Source organism: Octodon degus, unplaced genomic scaffold (genome assembly GCF_000260255.1).
Source record: "Octodon degus isolate 3935 unplaced genomic scaffold, OctDeg1.0 scaffold00203, whole genome shotgun sequence".
Lineage (NCBI taxonomy): Eukaryota > Metazoa > Chordata > Mammalia > Rodentia > Octodontidae > Octodon > Octodon degus.
The window spans coordinates 1,320,276-1,347,870 of NW_004524779.1; the positions used below are offsets into that span (position 1 = coordinate 1,320,276).

Here is a 27,595-nt window from a genome sequence, read left to right on the forward strand (position 1 = left end):
TTTTTTAATTTAGTCCAGGATCTACAGGGTCTCACTACATAGGTCAGATTCATAGTGATTCTCCTGTTTTTAGCCTTCTAAGCACTGGGATTACAGATGCCACCACAACCAGTCACAATTGCCGTCAGCATGCCCTGGAGGCAGGGCAGGCAGGGCAGGGCAGGGCAGGGGGCTTGAACCCTGGCCCCTGTGTTCTGCCTGAGCAGGTGCTTTAGTCAGCTGAGCTATCTGGCCAGCCCCTCTAGTACTTTTTTTTTTTTTTTTAAATATTTATTTATTGTGTGTGTGTGTGTGGCCAGCTCAGCCCACCAGGGGGCGGGGCTGGCTGGCATGTGGTGCTGGGGGATCGAGCCACGGTCCCTGTGCTTTCCCAAGCTTGTTTCAAGTAGGTGCTTTAGACCACTGAGCCATCTCGCCAGCCCCTCTAGTACTTATTTTTAACCAATTATTTCTCTAGTATATTTACGAGACTTATTACAAAATAATTATTTACACTTAATGTGTATGTCATTTATTCATTCAAAAAACATTTCACACTCAGTGAAGGAGCTGAGAAGCACTGCCACAATCCTGCTGTAGAGAATCTCCCAATATGTGGGAGTTCACACAATTCCCAGGGATTTGTTCTGGTTTCCAAGATTATAAGAAATAGTTTACATATTGGAAATTAAATAGGGAAAGTGCTATGGGCAGGCAGATTGATTGACAGCATTGGAAATGTGGTTGAAAGCTAGAGAAGAATCAGAAATGACCGAAAGCCTAACATGCCTTGAAAGCTCAGCAGCGAGTAACTGGGAAGTACAGCGTTTCAGAGCTGTAAAGAAAAGTTAACTGCTAGTGAAAGCAGTGTGTGGTACATTTTAAAAATATTGCATCCAAATTGAAAGTTTTTGCTCTTAAAGGTATTCATATAAAGCCCATCATTTCTCATTGTTTGGAGACATTTCAGTGGTGTAATCTTGAATTTCTCGGGTGGGAGGCCGAGAATAAATACTTCAGCTGGGTATGTATGTATGTATGTATGTATGCATGCATGCATGCATGCATGTATTTTGTGGAACTGGGGATTGAACTCAGGCCCTTGTGCTTGCCAGGGAAGTGCTTATTCTACTGAGCCTTCTCCCCAGCTCTGGGCATTTATTTTTGATGTGTAATATCCAGAAGAGGAGAAAGTCTCACTGTACTATGCTTCTGTGTTAGAACAAATTGGACCCAGTTTAAGAAGACTATGTAGCCATGTGTGGTGGTGTGTGCCCTTATTCCCAGCAGTTATTTACTCCTAGCACTGAAGGAGCATGAGACAGGATAATTACAAGTCCTGCCAGGGCTACATAGCGAGACCTGTCTGAAATAAAGAGTTGGAAATGAATAACTTTCAGTATGGTTTTTGCAGTGGTGTGGATCAGGCCCAGAACTTGTGTGTGCTAAGCCACTTAGCTACTTCTTGAACCCTAAGAACTTTTGACAGTTTTTAGATATAATGTTAGCCCACTTATCAGAGTGGGCCTCTTATGATACAGTGAGCTTTCTATGCCTGAAAATGTTTAAATATAGTCTTTTAGTTACTAGTTCTAAGATGCTACAAGCAAAGCTTTTTCAGCCAAATCTCAAGGTATAGTCTGAGACTATTGATAATACTTTCAGATAAAACATCTGAAATAATATCTTTGATGGACTTTTGAAATGCTGATGATAGTTGACTGCCTTTCAGCTTTAAAACACATAACTATTCTCTTCCCCATTCATGTATCATAATAATATATTATCTACAACAAGAATTTTGAAAAAGAGAATACTAGGTACATGGATCAGAGCCAGTTTCAGGAATTCTCCATTGACTTTGAGGTGTTTGCCCCTTTGTACTCCTGGTTTTTCTGTGCCCCACGATTGCTCAGATCCAGTCTGGACTGACTCTTCTCAGTAGGTTCTTTGAGCAGATCAATGTAGGAAACATTTCCCAAGCAAAGTTTGCTTATAAAGCAATCAGCGCAGCTGCAGGTTTATGGGACAGGGAGAGGGTGGTGGAACCCAACTCCCAGTCTCACAGTGGGTGTAGCTGTAAACTGACCTCTCTCTGTGCTGTCACAGATACTCCTATATTATGAGCTGGTCGCTTTCTGGTCAGAAAGCACTGTTACTCACTTGAGCTTTTCCTGTAGTGGAGCAGTACGTCTCGTGAAAACTTCAGTGTAACTCAGCCTTTCTCAGATGAGTCTCATTCCTGAAAAGAGTTCTCTTAGGTTTAGTTAAAATCTGGGGGGCTGGAGAGATGGCTCAGTGGTCTAAAGCACCTACTTAGAACAAGCTTAGCAAAGCGCAGGAACCGCGGTTCAATCCCCCAGCACCACATGCCAGCCAGCCCCGCCCCCTGGTGGGCTGAGCTGGACACACACACACACACACACACACACACACACACACACACACACGCACAAATAAATAAATAAATAAATAAAATCTGGGGCTCTGTGTCAATCAGCAATCCCTTTTCTGTGCCTGGACATTCACAGAATCAGTCTCTGCCTTAACCAATGTGACATACATGCTCGTATTTAGAGTATAATCAGGTACCTTCTTGAGTAGTATTTTATTATGGTATTATAATGATATATTAGTATTTACTGACATGCATTGACTAAATTTGACTCCTATGTTGACCGTTTGCTAGCTGAGTGACCTTATCTTCTGTGCCTCAGTTTCCCAATCTGTAAAATAGTGACAAAAATAATACACCCATGTCAAGGTTGAAAGCTTTAATAATGTTTTGACTGGGGATTGAACCCAGGGCCTTTGCACTCAGCTGCATCCCACCCTTTTATTTTTTCTTTTGGGAGACAGATTTCACTAAGTTGTTAAGTCATAGTCTTAGTTACTTTTCTTGTTGCTAATCTGACACTCAAAGTAAAGAAGGCTTATCTAGCTCACGGTTTGTAGAGGTTTAGGTCCATAGATTGGCTAGCTCTAAGGCAGAGTGGTGTGGCAGAGGACAAGTAGTTCATGGTGGGCAGAAGGTAACAAAGCAACAAGGGACGACTGCAGCTCTTTCTATCCCTTATGTCTTATCCAGGCTATTTAGGGTGGGTAGTACTCACATCCTTAATTGGAGCCCCCTCAATCCTAGCATTGCAGTATGAATCAATCCCACCACCACACACTCTAGATCCATCTACCTCTGAAGAAGTTGCGTATGGCTACGTGAGGTTTGTATTTAGACATCTAAACACAAGCCATAACACTTGCCAAGGCTGTACTCAAACTTAAATGCTTCTGCCTCACCCTCCCAGAGTGCTGGGATTACAGGTATGTGTCACTCCACAAAGCAGAAAACTTTAATATAATAATTTAAAAGGACTTTTGGCATAGAATGATATATTAAAAAAAAGTGATTCATCTGTCTGTCTGGGTATCTATCAATCATTTTTGGCACTAGAAATTGAACCCAGCTATGTATTGAGAGCACCGAATCGTAACCACTAGATCACCAGGGAGTGTCCCAGCTATGTATTGAGCTACATCTCCAGCCTACTTTTTATTTTAGGGTTTCACTAAGCTACAAAAGTGCTTAGGCTGGGCTGAAACTCAAAGTCCTTCTACTTCAGTCTCTTAGAATGCTGAGATTATAGACCCAGCTAAAAGAATGATTCTTAAGTTGGATAGAAGTAGGGATGGAGTAAAAGTAGTATGTTTTACAACATTTCACCATAAGTATATCTTTTTATAATATTAACTGATATGGTTGGACATGGTTTGAGTATGTACCTCAGTGGTTCATCTGTTGAAATTCAGTCCCCATCTGAGATACCAAGAAGGTGGAAACAAACTGGGTGTGTTGGTGCAAGCCTGAAAACCCAGCACTTGGGAGGCTGAGGCAGGAGGATTGCTGTAAGTTCAAGGCCATCTTGAGCTACATAGTGAGTTCAAGACAAGCCCGAACTGCATAGTGAGACCTTGTCTCAAAACAAATGTTCATCAGAAAGTCAAGGACATCCCTGGGGCCAGGGTCCAATCATAAACTCCCACATATGACTCTGATGGTTTTATGTATTTGTGGTTTGCTGGGAAACTATGCAGAAAAACTGGCAGTGGTTGCTCAGGGATGACCGTGAGCCTGCAGAAGGCTGCAGACACATCAAGCTATACTCAGACCTCTTCCTAATGCGCAGTGCTCTCACGCCAATCCCACAGCTCCAGGGTCTAAACAGTTCCAACATCATCTCAAAGGCAAAGTCTCCCCTGAGCCCCATGGCAACCCTTTCCAGTTCTGAGCCCTGGACACTTAAAGCAACTCATGCTTCCAAGACACAATGGTGGGTCAGGGAGGGCATAAGTATTTCTATTCCAAGTGGGAGCTAAAGGGAAGTGCAGAAGGCCCAAGTTCAAGCCCTGGTTCCACCAAAAAAAAAAAAAAAAAAAAAGGGAAGTGACAGGCCCACAGCAAACCTGAAACCCAGCAGGGTAGACACTGAATCTTAAAGTTCTAGACATGCATCCTGCATACATCCAGCAGATGTGGCCTGGGCAGCTCCACCCTTGCTATTTACAGGCCTTGCAGCTACTCTTTGAGGCAGGTTCTGCCTACTGCCCTGGATTTCCTGCAGGTGGGTGTGCTTTCTGGAGTCCCCACTGCAGCTCAGCTCCCCTGGCAGTGCCAAACACTGTCCCATCAAGGTCTTGGCACTTGCCCTCACCCTATGGCCAGTTTTCTTCCAGCTTCCCTTCAACCCAGGTTCAAGCTGCCACAACCCCAGAGTCCTTGCATCCCTATACTCTGCAAACTCAGCCTCCAGACATGAAGATATAAACTGTGCTGCACCCACTGGAACCACAGCTGCTACCACAAAGCACTGCGCCATGTGCAGGCAGGGAAGTGAATCCCAAGGCCCCTGCTGAACCCAAATGTGCTGAAGTCTCCAGGCCCATCCTGAAGTAGCAGCGTCACATTGCTGAGGTGCCCTTCAGGCCTTTTCTGTTTGCGAGCTGGGGTCAGTCTCTTTAGCAAGCAGCTTCTCTGCACCCTTGCCTCCTCGTTCTTTGCTCCCTTCTTGGCCAGCCTGCACACTTCCGTCTTCTCACTCCACTTCCTTTTCCTCTCACAGCTCCACAAATGCCTAAGTAACAAGGGCCAGTAATGCCCATGCTGCAGCCTGACTGCTTTGTTGTTTTAAAATCTCTTCCACCAAATAAACTAGTCCATCATTTCAGTCTTCTGTGATGTCTGAGGGCACACACACATAACATAGCCAGGTCTTCTGCCACAGTGTTGTCAAGTTTGAGTGTTGGTCCAACTTCTAGAATCCTCATCTCCTCTGAGTCCCCACCACATCTGCCATGATGGGCCACTGACTGCCTTGTCTTTCTAGCTTTTCCCTCTAAACTCTGCAGCCTGTGCGTAGGACAGTTCTAAAGCTGCCACATTTTCAACTATAGGTTCAGACACAACCCTATTCCTTGGTTCTAATTTTCTGTATCAGTGTATTTTGTGTTTTTATAATGAAATAGTTAAATTTGGGTAACTTTATTAAGAGACTTATTTTATTTAGTTCATAGTTTGAGCAGTCAAGTACTATCATGATAGCAGAGTCCTGAGAGAGTGCAGGGTATCACTTGGCAAAAGATGTGTGTGTGTGTGTGTGTGTGTGTTCATGTTCATGTGTATATGTGTGTAGAGGTTCTAGTCTTTTTCTTTTGTCTTTTTGAGAGACAGGGTTTCATTATGTAGTTCAGGCTGGCCTTGAACTCACTTTGTAGCCCATGCTGGCTTTGTACTCACAGCAATCCTATTGCCTCAGCCTCCTGAGTGCTAGAATTAGGTGTGTGCTACCAAGTCCAACCTTCTGACATTATTATAAGTGAACCAAGATGAGATCACTTTTGCCCTAACCCGTAAGCACACTCTTTTTTCTTGCTGAACTTGCTTTGCTGCTCTCAGGACTGTGTTTCTGTCACAAGTCCCCAATTATGCAACCCCAAATCTGTTGGTCTCTGGTCCCATGGCACTGTGGGGCTGGGCCTTATACATACTAAAGTTGAGTTGTTCTGGGACAGAGGTAGACACACCAGCAGTGGAATGCTGGGACCTGGATATGATTTGAAGGTATCCCTCAAGGCTTCGTATGTTGGCACTTTGATCTTCGTTGTGGTGGTGGAGAGGTGACAGGACCTCTGAGGGACAGAGCCTGGAGGGAAGTTGTTAAGAGCTATCTCAGAAGGACCTGGTCCACACTCTCAAGAGGGAGAGAACTTTTTCCTATCTCATGTGCACCTGCTGTTATGATCCTCTGCCCAAGGTTGAACACATGATGCTGTCAGATCTTGGACTTTCAGCCTGCAAAGTATGACTTGAAGAAGCCTTTTGCTTTAGAAAGTAGCCTGTGTCAAGTATTTTATTATTGTAATGAAAAACAAACCAATAGGGCACTCATAGGGAAGAATTTAACATTCTTTTAGATAAAGGAACTGCACAGGAGATAAGCTATAGGGCAGGGCAAATGACCATAGCCACTGCTACTAAGTTATGATGGTAACTAATATTCATGAGCACACACTGTGTGCCAGGCACCAATCTAAGACTTTCATTGGATTAGCTCAGATAAATCTCATTTGCCAGATAGCATAACTAAGGCATGGAGTGATTAAAGAATTTGTGCAACGGGCTGGTGAGATGGCTCAGTGGTCTAAAGCATCTACTTAGAACAAGCTTAGCAGAGCACAGGGACCGCGGTTCAATCCCCCAGCACCACATGCCAGCCAGCCCTGCCCCCTGGTGGGCTGAGCTGGCCACACACACACACACACACACACAAATAAATAAAATTAAAAAAATATTAAAAAAAAAAGAATTTGTGCAAGTACTAGGTAGTAGAGATGGGATTCCTATTTAAGGAATCTGATTTTTGGGCCTAAGTTTTTTTGAAGGAGAGTTAGAGACAGGATCTCTATGTAGCTCAGACTCACCTTGAACTCATATGTAACCTCCTAGGAGAGCCTCGAACTTGGCAGAAATCCTCTTGCCGCAGCCTCCCCAGTGCTGGGATATAGGCGTAAGCCATCACACTCAGGGCTCCAGCTTTTTAATCACTGCACTGTGCTGACAGGGTAAGATGAGAGTTCACATTTCTCAAAGTGAAACAAATTGCTGAGAAATACCCTCTGCCTGTGCCATTAAGTTAGAAATGTTGAAGAATGTATATATTCAACTGAAATACAGGTGGAATATTAGTTATTTATTGTGATAACATGATAATGATAATGTTGCTTTGAATTTTTCTCTGTGAACTTAACTTTAGCCTTGAATAGTCGTGTAACTCCTTCTCCTTACCCCAAGACACACCTGTGATATTCTTTAATGTTCCTAGTCATAATCATATAATTTTATCAATTTAGTAGAATACAAGCTATGTCACAGGATCTTCAAATATCTTTGCCAAGTGTGGTGGCACACATCTATAGTCTCAGCACTCAGGAGGCTGAGGCAAGAGATTCACTGCAAGTTCAAGGCCACCTGACTACATAGTTCAAGGCCAGCCTGCACTGCAAAGCAAAAACCCTGTCTGGAAAAAATAAAGCAGAATTTTTTCTTGTATGTATTGTAGCACAATGTTAAACAAAAAAGCTAAGTAGAGTTGAAGTGGGGAGGGATAAATGGATGTCCGAGTGACACAAGAATTCTTGAGGGTTATAGCTATGTTCATTATCTTAATTGTGATGACTTCACATTGTATAAATGCATAAGCATACTTTAGCTACCTTTCATTGCATACCAGTTATACTTCAGTACAGCTGTAAAAATGTAACCTGCATGCCTTCCTCCTCCCCCTGCAGATAAGCACTTCTGAGAAATTCCTATAAATATGTTGTGGGGTGTAAGTATATTTTTGTGTAGCATGAGGGATTGTTTAGTTTTTTGAGACAGAGACAGAGTCTTACTATATATTCCAGGCTGGTTTTGACTTACTGTGTAGACCAGGCTGGCCTCAAATTTGTGGCAGTCATCCCAAATCCGCCTTCCAAGTGCTGGGATTACAGACATGTACTGCCATGTCCAGCTCAAGCATGAGGGATTTTTTAACTTGAAGTTATGGGAAATAATATGTTTAAAATATGATATTTATTAAGCTGGGTATGGTAATACACATCTGTAATCCTAGCACTGTGGGAGACTGAGGCATGAGAATTGCAGGGTCAAACCCAGCTTGGGCACTTTAGCAATGTGCTTCAAAATAAATAAATACTGTCCTGCTTCAAGGTTGTATATGGTTAGATTGTTTGACTTATGTGTAAACATAAGAAGTATATAATTCTTTATGCCTATTTTTAAAATATATTCTAATTTTTAAATTTTTTTTTATCATATTCTGTAGGGACTTAAAGTTCAACATATCAATACTTATGAAAAATACGTGTTCCATATTATGCCTAAGATGTTTGATATTCAAACAGATAGTGAGGTTAAGCTTAACAGCCTAAGTTGTATGGTAATAACAATAAGCTTGTCTTCTGGAAGGTTAACAACCTAAGTTTGCAGACCAAAATTAGAGAAAAAGGAGGGCCGCAAGGAAAGCCAACATTTTTTCCCTAGCCTTCCAAGGTTACTTAAGACTCAGGACATATGAGAACTTGTACTGTAACGTCATGTAACTTGGTAGTGTCCCAAATTTTCTGATCAAGGAGATTGTGGGGCTAAAGAGAAAAGTGATCGATGATGTAGAGTGTGCCTAAGGAGAGTCACATGGGGAGAAGACAGTCTCTCAGGCTTTCACAGAGAGCACATTGGCCAAGCAAAGGCCGTTACTCATCCACACAGCTGACACTGACAAAGGTTCTACAATCTGAGGTACAGGATCTCAGGATAAATCCTGAGGGGATTTCACTGACCTTATCAGATCCAAAAGCTACAACTCTTGTTGCATAGGTCCTGCTTTACCTTGGTCTTAACCATCCAGCAGAAAAGTATAAAAACGAAATATAATAAGAAGTAAAGCCATGCTGTTATGTGGAGCTGTAGGGGACTCAGGCCAACAATTTCTGACATTGCCAGTCAAGCAGAAGACCCAATACTATTATGGGCTACTGGACTCTTTTAGAATATTTTGCTGAGTTTACACACCTATAATATTCAAATAACGAAACTTAACAAAAAAAGGGGATACAGATGAATGTCCATTTTGTATCTGTATTCAAAGTGGTTAGGATAGATATATAGTTATATTCTCTTAAAGAATAGAGGGATTTGTTCTAATGGTGTTTGTAAATAGGATATCAAGTCCACATCTTGTACAGCAATTAACCACTAGGAAGAATATATGCAATGTGTTAATTATTGAAACTGTCCTACCAATTTGATTTGAAACTGTCTCATTGCTATTTGTTTCTCAATAAAATTATGGAAAAATAAATAAATAAATGAATAAAAATATAAAAATATATAGTTTTTAAAGGCTCCAGAGATGTAGATGTAGCTTGTTGTGGTGGTTCTTGGTTCAAACCCCAGTACAAAAATAAATAAATAAATAAATAGAAACAAAGAAAGAAAGAAAGAAAAAAATTTTGACCCTTGATTATAGCATTCTTAAAACTCTTCTATTATGAATGAAAAATATAGATGCCTTTGAAGTGTAACCTATTTGTAATGTAGAAGTGGGAGGAATACAGTGAAAAGAATTCTTTTTTTTTATTTTTGGTGCCAGGAATTGAACTGAGGATCTTGCACTTTCCAGACAGTGCTTGTGCCAGTGAGCGATCTCCCTGCCCCTAAGAATTCTTTATTGCTCAAATTGAAAGCTTATCAGGAAACCTCCCAAACTGTCCAGTAGGAAAGACCTGTACAGCCACCTGATTGGTAGTCTCTGAATCAGGTCATCCATGGCCACATCTGTGGGTTTGCTTTTGTTTGTTTTTTTTTTTCTTTTCCTGATTAGCTTTAAGGTCTTTTCACCTTTAAGGAGCCATGAAAATTTATTCCATCCACTGTTTAGTTAGGCTTGGCCTAGACCTGCAAAAACTTCGTGCTGTAGAGAGAATGCTCTGGATAGAAGGAAGCAGCAGGAAAGACGATGAGACAGCTTCTTTTTAAAAATCTTGAAAAAAAAAAAAGTCTTGAATCAAAGCAAAGAACAGTAGTGGTGAGGACTTTAGAATCAAAGAAGGCTGAATTTAAAGCCTGGCTTTCTCACTACCAGCTGTGTGACCGACCTCTCAGATGGGTTTTTAACCCACTAGCCCTTAATTTTCTCATTTATAAATTGGACTAATGATACCTCTTCTCTGATCATGAGGGTTAAGAGGGTAATGTATAGCATAAAGCCTAGCATATAGTAAATATTCAAAATTCGATAATGTTGCTAGGTGTGGTAGCACACACTTGTAATCCCAGCATTTGGAGGCAGGAGGATAGAAGTTTGAGGCCAGCTGAGCTACATAGTGAGTTCAAGTCAGCCTGAACTACATAGTGAGACCCTGTCTCAAAAACAAAAAAGAAAGAAAAAAGAATGATAGTATTATAATCTTACTTCTTGAAGTGCATATTAGCATGAACACCAATTCTAAGTCTCTAAAAAGGAGACTAAATCAGATTCTAAGGAACCCAAGAGACAATCTGTCTGTGCAGGAAATTATAGTGGAGTAATTCAACTTAAACTTTTTATTTATTTTTTCCATTCATAAAGCTTTTATTCCACTTACATGAACTTAATACATATGTTCTTAACAATTATGCTTAGATTGTTCATGAAAATTTCTTAAGACATTAAACAAAGCTAGCCATCATCTCAAGTTATTTCCCCTTTAACAATTTTTACAGCACATGCATGTTGGGCAAATATAAAAAAAAAAAAATCGCAAAAGCAAAAAAAAACCCTAAAAAGGTTAAATACGTGGGTTTTTGTTTGTTTACTGCTATGCTTGATATACATGAAATAATGAATACCAAGCAATTCATTTTTGCTGCATCTTTACTTTTACATTTGTTCTTAGGTTGCCTAAAACATTTAAATGCAAATAAAATGTGTAGCAAAAATAATGAAAGCAAACAGCAGGTAACTTTACAAATAATGAAATGTGAACCATTTCTGCCCTTATCCAGAGTAAATGGGTGACGACTTTGTCTGAAGGAACACCCCTGCAGCTGCAAGCATAGATGTGCACACTGGGACTGCTCACTCCCCGCACATGGACTCCATGCCTGGAGGACCCGCGGGGTGTCTTGTCTTTGCCTCAGCCTTGGAGGTGCTCCAGTCCTTAAAGTACCACTGATCCCTTTTACTCCCCACCAGGACAAACCAATACGTAGGCAGTTTTCTTTGCTTAGACATGGAAGCAGTTTTAGCACTGACCCTTATGAAGCCACAATGTACCAAAAGTACTATACTGAACAATTGTAACTTGTATAAAAATTCCACTTCCCCATATTGGCCATCTCAAGATGAAAACAGGTAACTCCCTAAATATTAACTGGCTCTACTCCCCTAATATTAAACATAAACCCACATGGGAAATATAGAAATTCAAATAGAAGTAACATAAACCTGTCATAAACTGTAAACAAAAAACTATTTGTGGGACAGCATGGATGACAAATGGTCTATTGTGTAAATTTTAGAATGAGGCAGACAGAAGTTGGAAGGCCAGTTAATTTTCCCCTCCTTCTCCTGCTTCAGCTTCATCTCCTTGGGCATCCAATGTCCACAATGTCAAGTTGTCTCTCAGTAATTGTATTATTAGCGTGCTGTCCTTGTATGACTCTTCACTTAATGTATCAAGTTCAGCAATGGCTTCATCAAAAGCTGTCTTTGTCAGAGAACAGGCTTTCTCTAGAGAGTTCAGAATCTCGTAATAGAACACGGAAAAGTTAAGGGCCAGACCTAATCTGATAGGGTGCGTTGGTTGCCTTTCCTTTTTGCTGATTTCAAAAGCATCTTCGTGTGCTTGTTGTGACTGATCCACAATCCCTCTCTTATCATCACCAGCAGCAACCTCGGCCAAGTAACGGTAGTAGTCTCCCTTCATTTTCAAATAAAAGACTGCTCTCTGCTTGTGAAGCACTGGGGATCAAGAACTTTTCCCAAAGAGACAGAACACTGCTGCAGATATCCCTCAGCTCGTCTCAATTTTCTCTCTGTATTCTCGAGCTGTCTGCTGCTTTTTCTCAGCACCTTCTGTCTTTTGCTCGATACTTGAGACTGCCCTCCAAGGTGACCTACGGGCAACATTTTTATTAGCAACGGAGAGAAGGTTCCTCTTCACATTAGATAATTCAGCGCCTGGCTCCGTTATAGACTTCATGCAGGCTGCCATGTCATCATCATATCACTCAGCCTGGTCGGCCAGTTTGGCCTTCTGCACCAGCTTGTTTATATCCGTGCCTGGATGTTCTGTGTCCCGGGTGGGTGGTGGCAGATGGATGGACGGGCGCAGCGGTCTCTAAACTTTTTATTTTGAAAAACAAAGGTAAATCCTGTAGAAAAGAAGAGCTGCAAGATTATACCCCTTTTGCTCCTTCAAGATTCATACATTGATAACATTTTGCCATATTTGCTTTTTTTTTTTTTTTTCTTGTCTTTTCTTTTTGTCTTTCTTTTTCTTTCTTCCTAGACAGGCCCCCACTCCATAATTCAGATTGGCCTTTAACTCACTATGTAGCCCCAGGTGGTCTCAAACTCTCAGCAATCCTCTCAGTTTCCTGCATGCTGGGATTACAGATGTGTGCCACTGTACTAGGCTTTTATTTTCTCTTATATGTAATGTTTTCTTCATCTCTCTCCTTCTCCTCCTCTCATTCACCTAGGGTACCTATGTAGCTCATGACCTTGTATCACAAGACACTTAACTATGTTTTGCCTAAAAGCAAGGATAATCTTTTATATAATGGTGTGGCTATCAAATTTAGGAATCTTAAAATTAATGCTTGTTTTTATCTGATACACAGCCATATTTAAATTTTGCTACTTGGGGCCAGAGGGATAGCTCAGTAGAATAAGCGCCTGTCTCATAAGCACAGGGTCCTAAGTTCAATCCCTGGTACTATAAAAAATAAAAATACAAATAAATTTTGCTGCTATCTTAATAACTATCATTCATTATAATTTCTCCCCCACCCTAGAATCCTGTATTTCATAAAATTACCATTTCTTTGCCATTTTAACCTGGAACAATGTTAATCATGACTGACTTTTTTTGGAGCCTGAGGGCACTTTTTAAAATGTCCTTTAATTGGAGTTTGTTCTCTTGTTTCCTTGCAAGTGGATGCAATTACATATTTTAGGCGGGGTAATAGATCTTCAGTGCCTCACATCAGAAGACACTATTGGTGATTTGGCTGATAGGTTTGATATCTAGTTGACTCCTCAGAGCTTCATGTGATCATAGGTGGGGCTTGGGGGGTGACTGATTATGGGCCTAGTGCTGGTTTGCTGTCAGAGAGGCAGGATCTGCTCACGGGGGAGATGGCCTGGAGGGCTTGTGTTCCTTTCCAGCTCCTGCTTTGTCTGTCTGCTTCCTGGCTGTCATGAGGTGAGCAGTTTTCTTCTGCCCTCCCCTGCTGCCATGCTGTCCTGCCCTGGACCCAGCCAAATTGCGAGCCAAAATAAACCTCACTCCCTGTAAGTTGCAGGTCTCAGGTATTGTGTTTCAATAATGAGAAAGTGACTACGATTTTTTCTGCTATCAAGCTAATTCTTTTCTCATAATGAATAAGTAATCTATGAGGAGATATTTTGAAACTGTGTAAATATCTTGTTCTGCTGCAATCTTTCACCCAAGGGTTGGAATTCTAAAGAGCATTTTTCTATCGAACATTTTTAAGGTGGGGCTCTGTATATAGTTTCCTCGCCTTGATTACAGGCTCCTTGAAAACAATAGTTTGCATTTGCATTTCATTTTATTTTACATTGGCAAATAATTATATATGTTTCTGGAGTGTACTGTGTATGTTTTAATACGGGTTTATATTATGGAATGATTAAATCCAGCTAATTAACAAGTCTGCTCACATACTCTTTTTAGAGGGAAAGGCAGTTTCTGGGTGGTGTCCACATTTCACTTTAGACTTTTTTTTTTAATGTCAACCTAATACTTAACCATGACTCATGAGGTGTCACCTTCAGTCTCCAAGGTTCAGGTCAGGTTTCTTGTATATCTTGTCCTGTTGCCATGTTGCATGTTGCTGGAAGATAGAAAGTGAAGCACGGTGCATTTGTATAGACCATTGTGTCCTTCCAGAGGGCCTAGAGGCAGCAAGGTTGCCTGAGGAGTCTCTGTCTAGAATTTGCCTTCTGCTTCTGCTTGGAGGATTTTTCACTGGGCTGTTAACTGTAGGCTGAGGTTACTGTTGCTCCTAGTACATCCTCTATTCCCAATTTGTAGCTGATGCCTAACATTTCTTCACTGTAGAGAAATTAAGCCGAGTGTGGTGGCATACCAAAAAATAAAACTGTGCTCAAATCATATTGCCTGAAAAAAATGTACAAATAATTCTGCCAGGGTTGGGAAGGTAGCACAAGCCAGCATCTAAACTGGAAACGTCAAATATTCCAGACTTTGCTGTGACAGCTAATTGATAGAAGTTCTCTGCTAAGTGAGATAGTAGAAATGAGTTTTCTTTGAGGGGAAGAGAAGTTTGAGTAGAGATTTTATTAGCTGAGCACTTTGGGTGAGTTTGAGATACTGATTCTGAAGGAGGAAGTGGAAATGGGTGTTGAAAAAGGAAGGCCAACACATTTGCAAGATATACCATGCCAATGGCTTCTTGTCCTTTTGGTTAATATCAAGTACACTGTGCCAGTCAACAGTTTCCATAGAGCTAACTGTGGTGAAGTGGTCTCTGAAATCTGGAGGGCGTTTAGAGATAAGAAATCCATGCTTTTGTTAAATCAGATCTTGGTAATAACATCTGGTTAAGAACTCTACTCTTTCTGGCCATACACGCAGCATTGCCCTGCACCTGCCGTATCTCCAAGTGTCCAGCAATACTGAGAGCGGGTTGCTGGGAAAGCCTGTCAGGTGGAGCATCCCTAATCTGTCCAGAAAGCTTCAGCATTTTGGATTTCACGTTTTCCTAAGGATGCTCAACTGGTAAAGTTTGTGCAAATATTCCAAATCCAAAAGACTAAAACCAGACACTTCTGGTTGCAGGTATTTCAGATAAGGATCTTCAGCCTGGTAGCTGTTTTTCTCAGCCAGTTATTCTAATCTCTTGCATACAGTCAAAATATGAAATCCACAGTATGTAGGTTATGACGTTGGGAGGAAAAACTTCTAAGATTGGGGGTTAATGGTGTCCACTGGTGCACAGAGGCATTTCCGTGTTGCTGTGAGAGCCAGTGTTTGAGGAGGCTTTGTTGTTGTTGCCACATGCCATTGGCTCATTTTGGTGAAGTGTGAGCTGTGGAATTGATGTTTTGCTGAGTGTATTAATGCCTTGAAAATCCCACTTTCTCCAACCAGTTAAAAGAATATGGATGCACAGAGTTCAGCCAGAGTCAACGCAAGGAAGAGGAGGAAAGAGGCCTTAGGACCGAATGGGGCAACAGAAGAAGACGGGATTCCTTCCAAAGTGCAGCGCTGTGCAGTGGTGAGGAGAGGCGGGGTTTCTTTGTGCACCCTTCACCTGGCAGGAGGGGGAGAAACGGGTGTAACAGGTGTTACCAGCCTTCTTAAATAATGGGGAGAATGCTAAGTGTGACTAGTGAGGGTATTTTACAGTTTTTGGAAATACCACCCTCTTTTCTGGATTATTACTCCAGCCCAGGTGTAGGAGCTTGACATTGGTGGGATTTTTTGAGACAGGGTTTTGCTATTTAGTTCAGGCTGGCTTTGTGGCACAGGCTAGCCTCACACTTGTGGCCTCCTGAGCTCTGAGATTACAGGCACGCACCACCATGCCCAGTTTTGATGCTGGAATTGGAAAAAGAATGTTAGGAAAATTTGGAGGCTGTGGGTAGATCAAGTGTATACTAAAAGACTACAGAAAGGGGCCTGAGGCAGTGATTGCTCTTATCTTCTCAGAGTGTTTTGTCTTATAGTTTCTTCTCCTCATATCATTTCTCCCCAGTATTACTGGGTGTAATCTTAGGTGAGGACCTCTTACCAATACATCATATGCTTGTCAAGAGTTCATGGCCAGGGGCTGGCGAGATGGCTCAGTGGTCTGGAGCACCTACTTAGAACAAGCTTAGCAAAGCAAGGGACCGCGGTTCAATCCCCCAGCACCACATGCCAGCCAGCCCCGCCCCCTGGTGGGCTGAGCTGGCCACACACACACACACACACACACAAAAAAAATAAAAAAAAAAAAAAAGAGTTCATGGCCAGGCTGATCTACATAGTCAGACCCTATCTCAAAAACCAAAGCCAGTTGGACATGATGGAACTTGCTTGTAATCTCAGCACTTAGAAGGATTGTGGTGAGTCTGAGGCCAGCCTGGGCTACATAATGAGTTCAGGGCTAGCCTGAACTACATAGTGAGACACCCTGTCTCAAACACACAGAGAGTTGTTCCAAACCACAATTTTGTCTTGAGCAATAAAAGCAGCTAGACGCCACACCTAGGAGGCATCTACCTTGAGGGGTAATAGCGATGGTATTGTCAGAGATGACTGTATTCATTTGCCATTGCTGCTGTAACAAATGACCACAGTAGCACAAATGCATTCTCTTGGAGTTGTGGAGGTCAGAAGTTGGAAGTGTGTCTCAGAGAACTAAATTGAAAATGTTGACGGGGCTGGAAGTCCTAAGGAAGAGTCCACTTCCTTGGTCTTGTCTAGCTTCTAGAAGCTGCCCACAGCACCCAGCTCATGGTGCCAGTGGCAGTTGCACCACTCTGGCTGCTGTTGCTCTTGTCACACTTTCTGGCATTGTTCCTTGCAAAGTGTCTTGTGATTACACTGGCGTACCCAGATCACCTGGGAGTCCACCTGCCATGGAGCCCTTCATCCAACCATGTTTATAGAGCTCCTTTGGTCACAGAAGACTGTGTACCACAAGTTTCTGGAAACAAGGTACAGACATCTTTCAGGGGCCATTGTTCTACATGCCACAGCAAGTGAGCTCGGAAAATGGCCCTACAGTCAATAGGGCATGGTTGACTCTGAAAGTGTCTAAGAGAATTCAGGTTAAAGAGCTGGTGATAAGTGCTAGATGAGCAGTATCAGGTGGAGTAAGGACAATATATAACCCTGGTGGTGACATCCCCAGCCAGTCACCAAACACAGGAACAACACCCCAGAGATCAGGAGTTAAGTTATTTTGTAACATATATTCATGTAAAATCAGGTCCGTGGCTTGCTGCCTCTTCCATATTCTTCCTGGTATATATTGGCTGTTTAGCAAATGTTCAAAACCTTACTCAACAGGCCAGACTGCTTCTAGGGAGGAGGAGGATCTGCTAAATACACTTGTCTGTCAGCTCCACTATATACCTATACTTTCTATCTCTGAATCCTTTTTAACTGTGTAATAAAAGCAAACAAGATATTTGACTTCTTTTCTAACAAAAAGAAGTTAGAAAGGGCCGGCTAAATAGCTCAGCAGATTAAAGCGCCTGTAAGCAGGTGCAGGGGCTGGGGGCTTGATCCCCGGGCCTGCTGTGCCGGCCCCACCCCTGGGGCACACTGAGATGGCAATTGTGGTGTGTGTCTGTAATCCCAGCTCTTGGGAGGCTGTAAACAGGCAGATTGCTACTAGTCCAATCTAGTAGTGAGACCCCAAACACCCTGTAGACCCTTCCCTAAAATACAAAACAAACAAACAAAAAAAGTTAGAATATAATTGACATGTTTAATATTCTTCCTACCAACATAGCAACTCTGTAGATCTTAATGTGTTCATAGATTTCTGCAGCCATCACCAAAACTGATTTTATTTTATTTAGAGTCACGGTCTTGCTATGTAGTTCAGGCCATCCTTGAACTTTCCATGTAGCCCATGATGACCTTGAACTTGCACCATCACACCCTGCTTATTTTAGAGTACTTCTATCACCCCAAAAGAAGCTGTATACCTCTAAGCGATCACTATCCCCTCACCTGTCTAGCTTCCTGAAACCACTTACCTTCCTGTGTGTGGCTTTGCTTACTCTAGACTTTATGTACAAATTATATGAGAGTAAATGGGCTGCTTTCACTGAGCATGTTTTCAAGATTCATCTGTGGTGTAGCCTGTATCACTACTGACATTTCTTTTTATTGCTAAACAATATCTCATCAGATACCTGACACTGGGTTTTATTTCTTCATTTCTCAGCTGCTGTAGGTTGAGTCACCAAGGCTTTATTGCATGCCTGTCACTGCCAGCATGGCAGGAGGTGCTGGAGTACAGAGATAATCAGGGCCTTGCCTTTGACAGGCAAGAGGCCAGGGCAGAGCCCCACAGCTGTGGCTCTGTAGCGTTAGAAGAATATTTCCTGTGCAAGTGGAACAGAATAGAAAGAACTACCGAGTGACAGGTAACTGAGTTGGCAGATCTGGATTAAGTAGACAGAAGAATTAAGCAAGTAAAAACAGGAATAAGTTTATGCCATTTTGTCTCTTAAGTATAAAGAATTTACCGATAACATGTTCATAAAGGCACAATCAAAAGGATCCCAGGGCCTGGGGATGTAGTTCCATGGTAGAGCACAGCTCTAGGTTTGATACCACACTGCCAAAAAAAAAAAAATCACAAAAGTAGTTACAAAATTTGGCCTATCTTAATATTCATCATGTGTGTAAATGAGTCATAAAGTGCCTGAACTATGTGGAAAGCTGTCCACAATTCTGATTATGGCTAAGTGGGTCCCAGTATTTAATTTTGAGCAACATGTACTAGGCAAAGATGAAAAAATAATCTTTTTTTAAAAGACTATTTTATTTTTGTTTATTTATTTATTAGATGCAGGAATCTAATAAATTCTGAGTCACTACATAGTTCAGACTCATAGTGATCCTCCTGTCTCAGCCTCCCCAGTACTGGAATTACCAGCATGCTCCACCATGCCTAGTTTCCAGTCCAGCATGGCATGTGGTACCATGAATCAAACTCGGGTCTTTGTACTTGCCAGGCAGGAGCTTAGACCACTGAGCTGTTTCCCAGCCCTAATCTTGCTTTCAAGCTCACAGACAAATAGGGGAAAGGAATAGGAATGAATAATGCACAGTATGAAAAGTGACAGTCTAGAGAAGCAAGAGATTGACTTGGGCAAGGAAATGGGTGCACTTTATTTGTTTTGAGGTCTGCTGATTTTGAACTCACTCTATAGCCCAGGCTGGCCTTGAATTTGTGGCAAAGGCAGCCCTCCCGTCTGCCTGCTAAGTGCTGGGATTACAGGCCTGCATCTGGCTGGGGACCGTGGTTTTAGAAAAGCTTCGTTGTGACTATTTCTGAGCTGAACTTTTTTTTTTTTTTTTTTTTTTTTTTTAATGTATTTAGTACAGGGTCTACAGGATCTCACTATATAGATCAGACTCATAGCGATCTATCCTGTTTTTGAGCCTCCCAAGTTCTGGGATTACAGGTGTGCCCCACCATGCCCAGTCTTATTCACTCTCAGCGTGCCCTGGGGATGGGGGCAGGGCCAGCACAGCAGGTGGCCCCTGTCCCCTGTGTGCCTAAGCAGGTGATTAGCTAGCTATCTGGCTGGCCCTTGAGCTGAACTTTGAAGGATCTTAAGTAAGAAGTCAAAAAATTACCCCAAGAGATAAAGTACAAGTTGAGAAGTATAAGACAGTGTTATGATCTGCAGACTCCAAGTAATATTGCTGGAGATCAGAATAAGGGTCTATCATAGATGAGGAAAGTGAGGGCCCAGTGGAGAAGGACCTGGTAAGCTGTGCTAGGAGTCTGAGCTTGATCCTATGGGTGATGGGTCAGATTTATGATTTAGGAGGGTTGTCCTGATTGCTTCAAAGCAGCTGCATTAAAAAGACAGACAAGAGCCAGAGGGACCCATTGTTGTAATGGCCAGGTTGGAGGTGATGGGGATTTCAACCATGATAGAAATTATTCTTAAGAGGTAAAGCGGGGGCTGGTGAGATGGTTCAGTGGTCTAAACACCTACTTTGAACAAGTTTAGCAAAGCACAGGGACCATGGTTCAATCCCCCAGCACCACATGCCAGCCAGCCCCGCCCCCTGGTGGGCTGAGCTGGCCACACACACACACAAATAAATAAATAAAATTAAAACCTTAAAAAAAAAATTGCAATTGTTTACTCACTTCATCCCCTCTTTCTCATACCACATGTTACAGTGTAGCCTTTTCTCCTGAAAGAATTTGGACTTGAGGAGGACCCAGTACTGTCTGTGCAGAATGTCTGGGTAAAAGGGAAATGCTTTAGTGGCATTTAGAAACTTGTTGCTAAAAATATTTAGGAATCCTTGGGGAACAGAAAGAATAGTAAGAAGTTAGTATCAAGTTCTAGGTTCATGTTAGTTGTGTTGTTTCTGTTGACCTGTTAGTATGAACACGAGAATTCCTTTCCTTTACCTGGAACTCTAGGAATGAGGAGTTAATGTGTGCAAATGTAGGAAAAATTGTTACAGAAGTAGTACTGCACTCAGAACATTCATAACTTGAGGAATGTTGGTTATCATTATTAGTTAGAAATTGTCAGTTTCACATCTTTTTTTTTTGTATTTTAGGCAGGGGTCTACAGGGTCTCACTACTAGATCAGACTCCTAATGATCTACCTGTTTACAGCCTCCCAAGAGCTGGGATTGCACGCACTTGCCGCCAAGCCCAGTCTCAATTTCCTTCTCAGTTTGCCCCGGGGGTGGGGCCAGCACGGGGATTGAACCCCTGGCCCCTGAGCCTGCTGGCCGGCACTTTAATCTGCTGAGCTATTTGGCTGGCCCTTCACACCTATTTTTTGAGACAGGGTCTTGCTGTGTAACCCAGGCAGGCCTTACCCTTGCAGCAGTTTTCCTGCCTCAGCCTCCTACATGCAGGGATTGCAGGTGTGTGTGCTATCACACCCAGCAAGTTACAATTTTTAGGTGCATAGAGTTTGAAACTTTTTGTAGTGTTTAGAAGATAACCACTCAGATGAATAAAATTCAGCTAATTTTATTAGTGTGCTGAAACTATGTTAAATTTACTGAGTGCCTGCTGTAGATGAAACATTGTGCTACTTTGCAAATATTTATGCAATCTTCACAGTGAATTTGTGGGGCAGGAAATTATCTGATATGTCAATTTTATTTTTTAATATTTAATTTTTTATTTCAAAAATTTTGTTATTATCATTTACACTCCAGGTGATCTAACCTGGATATTCTTCTGCTTACCTACATCCCTAGCTCCTTCTTTATTTTTATTTTTATTATGAGATGGAGTCTTACTAAGTTGCTCAGGCTAGGCTTGGATTTAAGATCTTCCTGTCTCAGCCTCCCAAGTTGCTGGTATTACAGGCCACTATGTCTGACTTTGTCTTTCGTTTTTAGAAGATAATACAATAACTTTAGAAACTTGCTGTGATTTCATAGCTGTTCAGCTGGAAGGTAGACCCTAAATCTTTTCTGTCTGCCTCCTCACCAGATGGGCAAGGCTTGACCTCAGTACTGCAGAATTCCCTTGAGGTCAAAAGGAATAAGAAAAATAGGATTTTGCTGTCCTGTTGTAGCTACAGAACCTTGGTTTCATTTTCTTTGCCTAGGGAAATCCAGGCAACATAACCCAGCAGGAGGAATGGCCACGTTTGGTTCCTGCTAGGACCATGTGCAGTGTAAGAGGACTATTGAACAAATGGTTACGGAGACAGGATGCTTAAAACAGCTTTAAGAATTAAAATGAAGGGTCTAGGGATGTAGCTCAGCGGCACAAGTGCCTGCATGGCAAGTGCAAGGTTCTGAGTTCTAGTCCCAGTACCAAATAAATAAAGTTGAAATAAAATCCACCATTTTAACTATTTTGTATGGGGTTTCTTTATGTGTGCATTTTTTTTTTTTTTTAAATAAGATCCCACAATGTAGTTCAGACTGGTCTTGAACTCATCTTATAGCCCAGGTGAAATACACAATTCAGTGGTTTGTATTGTTTATTTAGTGTCTTGTTGCCATCATGATTTTCTAATTTTAAAACATTTCATTGCCTCCAAAAGAAGTCCTCATTTTTCTGCTGTTACTCCCCATTTCCTGCCCTTTCCACCTCTTGCCTCAATCATGGGGCAAGCACTTATCTCCACTCTACGGATTCGCCTGTTCTGAATGTCTCCAATGAATGGGAGTGCAACTGTGTGACCTTTCATGGCTACATGTCTGGCTGCTTTTATTTAGCAGGTGTTTTTGTTTTTTTTTTTGTGGTACTGAGAATTGAACCTAGGGTTGATACATGCTAGGCATGTACTCTGTTTCCAGCCTTGTTTATTATTATTATTATTATTATTATTATTATTATTTTAATTTTTGAGACAGGGTCTCACTAAATTCTCCAAATTGGCCTCGAACTTGCAGTCCTCTTGCCTCAGGCTTTCCTGCGTAGCTGGGATTACAAATTTATTTTACTTATGCTACCAAGCTATCTCCCCATCCTGACCCTTTTATGCACTTGCCCGCTGTTTGCAAATCTTCTCTGAAGAAATGTCTGCCTCCCTTTGCCTCCTCTTATCTTCCATTCATCAGGCCCTAACTCCAAATCTTTTGCTGTTTCTGTGTTTTTATTGCTCTGCTAAAGTTTCTTGCTTGATCTGAACTGAATGCATTGTCCAGTAGATACATTCACCATTTGCTGATGCCCTGGTAGATTTATTTTTAATACTTTCAACCAACCTCACTAAGGTTAAATTCTCTCCCTCCTGAAATAGTGCTGTGAAAGATAAGGGCATCAGATGCAAGTTTCTACATCTTCCCTCTTTTTCATCCAACGTAAGCCCTATATTCTCTTTCTTCCTGGTGCTTTTAGAAGAATGGAGTCCTTGTTTCTTGGACAGACAAGAAACCCCCCACCTTTCCTGAAGCCTATTCCCTATCTTTTATCTAGACTCTTGCTTTCAAATTATCAGTTCTTCTTTCTGTAGCATTTTCAATCACTTTGGCTTTTTCTCCCCAGCTTTTAGAAATGCACAAATATAACTGTGGAAAAACTTCCAGTTGTTTCTTCCCTCTTGTCTGGGGACCCTTCTGTTTTTCTTAGCCCCTTTATGGTCACACATTTCAAAGAGAAATTATAATTAATCTCTTAGTGATACACGCACACCCCCCAAGTTGAACCCAGGTCCTCACACTGAGCTACCACCCCAGCCCCCCCTTTTTCCCAGCCCCTTTTTTATAATTTATTTTGAAACAGGGTCTCACTAACTTGCCTAGGCTGGGCTTACTTGGAATTCTGTTTCATCTTCCCAAAGAGCTGGGATTACAGGTGTGCACCACATACAAAGCGCTTTTTTTTTTTTTTTTAATGCCATGATTTACCCATTTGATGTTTTAAATTTTTATTTATTTATGTATTTTGAAAAAATTGTACCTTTCACTTATTTTGGAAAAGTGTGTGTGTGTGTGTGTGTGTGTGTGTACGATTCTGGATGATCCATCCTGGATGATTGGTTGTTGTTAAGGAACAAAAGGCCACACTGAGCTATTTCTCCAGCCATCTTTGTTTTATTCTTGAGGCAAGCTGCGGTCACTGTGTCGCTCAGGCTGGGCCTGAGCTTGCAGTCTTCCTGCATTAGCCTCCAAGTGCCGGGTACAGGCGTGAGCCACTATTCCTGGCGTACAGCACTGTACCTTTGGGTTTTCCTCTTCATGTTATACTTTTAGGAGGAATTTTAGTCACAAAATATTAAACAACTGCTTTGTCTTTAAAGCTGCCATGTTTTACTATTTCAGTGTATACCACTGAATTTAACCTTCTCTTCCTTTACCTTTTTATTTTACAGGGCTTACGGGAGCCAGCTCCTTTTTCTGATGAAATCGAGGTTGATTTTAGTAAACCTTATGTCAGGGTAACTCTGGAAGAAGCCAGCAGGGGAACTCCTTGTAAGTAAATATCTACTTCATTATTTTGTTGTTTTAGTATAGTTCGAGCATTCCATTGTATTTATCAAATACATGTCTTCTCTTTATCTACTTCTGTCGGCTTACTTGGAAAGGCAGGTAAAGGGTGGTCATTTTTGGCCAGATGCTTTGTTTGTTAGGAGAACTATCTATATTCTAGAAAGTTTTTCCTCTTCCTCATGCACATGTTCTCTGAGCTGTTATCACAGCTATGAGCTATAGTGAAGCAGGAATAGTAAGACATTAGTTGAGCTGGTTATGATCTAGCAGGTATTATTTGAGGTGGTTGGCACTGAATCCAGGGCCTCACCCCTATAGCTTTCTGAGCTACGCCATAGCCTCATGATCTTGTCTAATAATATAGCAATCTCTCACACTTTTTATAGCCACCTGAGTTCTCAGGTGTCAGTTTACTGTGATGCTAATTGACAGAGGAGAAGAATATCTTCAGATGGAAGACACTTATTACTTTTTTTTTTTCAGTACTGGGGATCAAACTCAGGACCTTGTGTTTGCCAGGCAGGTGTTTATGCCAGAGCTGCCTCCCTGTCACACTTACTGCTTTATTTTATCATTTTTTAATTTTTAATTTTTTAAAATTTTATCTTTACTGATTCTTTTTTTCTTTTTAAGACAGGGTCTCTCTGTGTAGTTCAGGCTGGCCTTGAATTCACTGTGTAGCCCACACTAGTCTCAAACTCACAGTGATCTTTCTGCCTCAGCCTCCGGAGTGCTGGGAATACAAGAGTGGGCCACCACACCTGCCTCCAGATTTATTTATTTATTTTTCAGATTTTTTTAATTTTTAATTTTTAAATTTTCTTTCTTTTCAGATTTTTTTTTAAAGATTTGGTTAGGGGGCCGAGGAGATGGCTCAGTGCAAGGGCCTAAGTTCAATCCCTGGTTCCACACACAAAAAAAGACTTGGTTTATGATTTTCAGTGCCCATACTCTTATTTGTATGTTTCCTGTATTTCCTTATTAATTCATAGTTTAGACCACATAAATTGTTAATGCATATTCTGGTTATATTCAGAGTATTTGGAGTAAGGAGTCATCAAAATAGAAACTCTTGTGAGCATTTTTTTTTTTAAAGGAATACAAAGTCCTTTAGGCAACTGTTCTTTCCTGTAAATTTTCTCTCTCTCTCTTCCTCCCTCCCTCTCTCTTCCTCCCCCTCCCTCTCCCTTCCTCCCCCTCCCTTCCTCCCTCCCTCCCTCCCTTTTTAGTCCTTGAATATGATGGTAAATACTCTCTACTCCACAAATGCAGAGCTGGACTTAAAATCTTGACAAATGCCAGGGAGTAAGAGGCTGTTATAGCCACAAATATATACATTTCCGATACATATACAATATATTTATGATTACTTTTGAATTATTTTTTAAGTATGTTATGGCTGTTGGGTAGTAAAATGTGAATAAAGATGATGCTGGGTGACATCAAGCCAGGGATCCCAACCCCTTTGCTTGTATGTTGGGATATGGATTATGGCTTATAGGTCTGTAGAAAAAAAGACTAGTTCCAGAGAATACTTTCCTTTTGCAAAAGTGTTTGGCAATAGCACGAGTTGATCATAGCCTTCTGACTCACAGTGTGACCTTTGAGTTCAGCTCCTTATTTGAGTAATAGGCTGGTGAATGGGGGCAGGGGAAAGTATAAACAAGAACAGAGGCTCTAGATAGGACGTGGTGGGATGGTCAGGTCAGATTTCAGGTTGCCAGCAGAGTGTAGGGTTCACGCTCAGCTGTGATCATGGAGCCTGCGGGAGGCCAGAACTTCCTACACACTAATGACACACGTCAGAATTCAGCTTCTCGCTCAGGTCCTATCACGATGGTCAGCTACCCACTCTGTTGCCAATTCACCCCCATACCATCTGTGTACCTATGCCAGAGGGAATTTTAACCCAGTAACTCCTGGGCGTGGGTGTGCTCCCTACCAGGCTGTCTCTAGGGAAGTTTGGGGTGCTAAGAAGGGGGATTTGTATCATCTAGGACAAAATTCTCTACTCAGGGGAAAAAAAAAATGACATGAAATCAATTTGGGGAATCTTTTGGAAGATTGGAAGAAAAAACAGTTTGACTCAAGAAAAGAGTCTGAAGGGTACTAGAAATCTGTTCAGGACAAATTGTATCTGTGATAGGTATCTGGGATATAGATCAAGAGAGACAATAAATTAAAGCCCAGGTTGAATGCCGAACGAAGTCATCTGGTTACTTAGCTAACGGTAGGGCAACCACCTAATTTAAATTTATAACCCCATCAGGACAGTTTTATGAGTGACAGAGACTGGTTCCTTTTTTTTTTTTTTTTCCCCCCCCAGAGGCTTGTTCTTAATAATATGCTGAGACAGTAGTTGCCCTTCAGAGGCCCTCAGCAGCCTCTGTTGAAAGAACTGGCAGCTCCTGCTTCCTCAGAGCAGTTCAACAGTGCCCCCTTCTGGCCACATGGAGAATATTCCGGCTGGGTTTACAAGAGACTTGGGGTTAAGTCCAAGGCAGCTGAGATGCCGGAGGCTGGGGAACCATGGAAGAGGGCAGGAGAGGCACGGGTCGGGTTGGTGATGCAAAGGGCTCAGCGATGCCCTGGATGCAGTGGGCAGAGGAGCTGCTGTGGTCTCGCCATATCCAGCAATGTGCTTCTGAGACAAACGTCCCCATCTTACTTTCCCTTCCTATACTCTGCCTAGTAGCAAGAAAGAAATTAACAAAATAGTCTTCATTTATACCCTATCCTTTATCTTTCAGGATCAAGTAAAGTGAGATCAGAGCTCCTTTGTACTTGCTTGGGAAAAAAGGGAGTATGTTAGTTTATTACTTCTAGGATTTAGAAAAGGGTTGTGTATTACTTAGATTTTGTTTTATTTTGCTCTGGCTTATGGTAAGAACACTGGGGCTTCCAGAGGTTAGGATCACAGGGCGAGGAAGCTGCTGGGGACGCTTGAGCTATAACCTTGCCTCTCAGTCAAAAGGCTGGGGTGTAGCTCAGTGGGAGGTTGTGGACAGAGCATGCTTGTGACTCTGCTTACAATCCACAGTGTGGAAAGAAAACATGAGTTCTCAGTTTTTCATTGTATTAATATATTTATTTCAAAAGCTGTATTCCTTATTATAAAGTTTGGACACCTCTAAGGCCTGACATTTGGAAGGTACAGCAAGGACACAGAGCAGATATTGCAGGTGACTCTGGGCCTGAAACAGTACAGTAGTAGCTGCTCTCCTTGGTGCTTGTTCTCTCTCTGCCTCCTGCCGACCACTCCTTATTCTCTGGGCAGTAGCAGATCTTTGCAAGCTTTAGTGATTAATAATCAAGGTAGCTTAGAAATGAAACTGCACAGCAGCCAGAGTAGTTTAATTGAAGGCTCATAAACAAAGGTGAAATGCTGGGATCAGTCTGATAGTCACTGAATAACTTCTTTTTCACTTCTAAAGTAACTAAGGAAAACCTAGCCTACTTTTTTTTTTTTTTTTTTTTTTTTGCCAGTTCAGCATCCCCTGAGGGTGGAGCTGGCATGGTATGTGGTGCCTGGGATCGAACCACTGTCCCCTGCACCTGCCTAAGCTTGCTTAAGGATGCTCTTTAGACCACTGAGCTATCTCACCAACCCCATTATTGCATGGCAGACATGATGTT

General features: G+C 41.8%; 1 protein-coding gene and 1 pseudogene across 2 annotated transcripts in view; one reads left to right on the forward strand and one right to left on the reverse strand.

The window, feature by feature from the left end:
* Pcyt1a (phosphate cytidylyltransferase 1, choline, alpha) overlaps window positions 1-27,595 on the forward strand; it is a 51,469-nt gene that overhangs the window by 14,071 nt on the left and 9,803 nt on the right. For both annotated transcript variants that reach the window (XM_004644549.2, XM_023704753.1), the window contains exons 2-3: window positions 15,439-15,565; window positions 23,842-23,941. In XM_004644549.2, coding sequence (XP_004644606.1) covers window positions 15,449-15,565; window positions 23,842-23,941 — 217 coding nt within the window. In that variant the 5' untranslated portion in view covers window positions 15,439-15,448. The remainder of the gene's footprint in view (window positions 1-15,438; window positions 15,566-23,841; window positions 23,942-27,595) is intronic.
* Window positions 11,371-12,306, reverse strand: LOC101583223 (annotated as a pseudogene).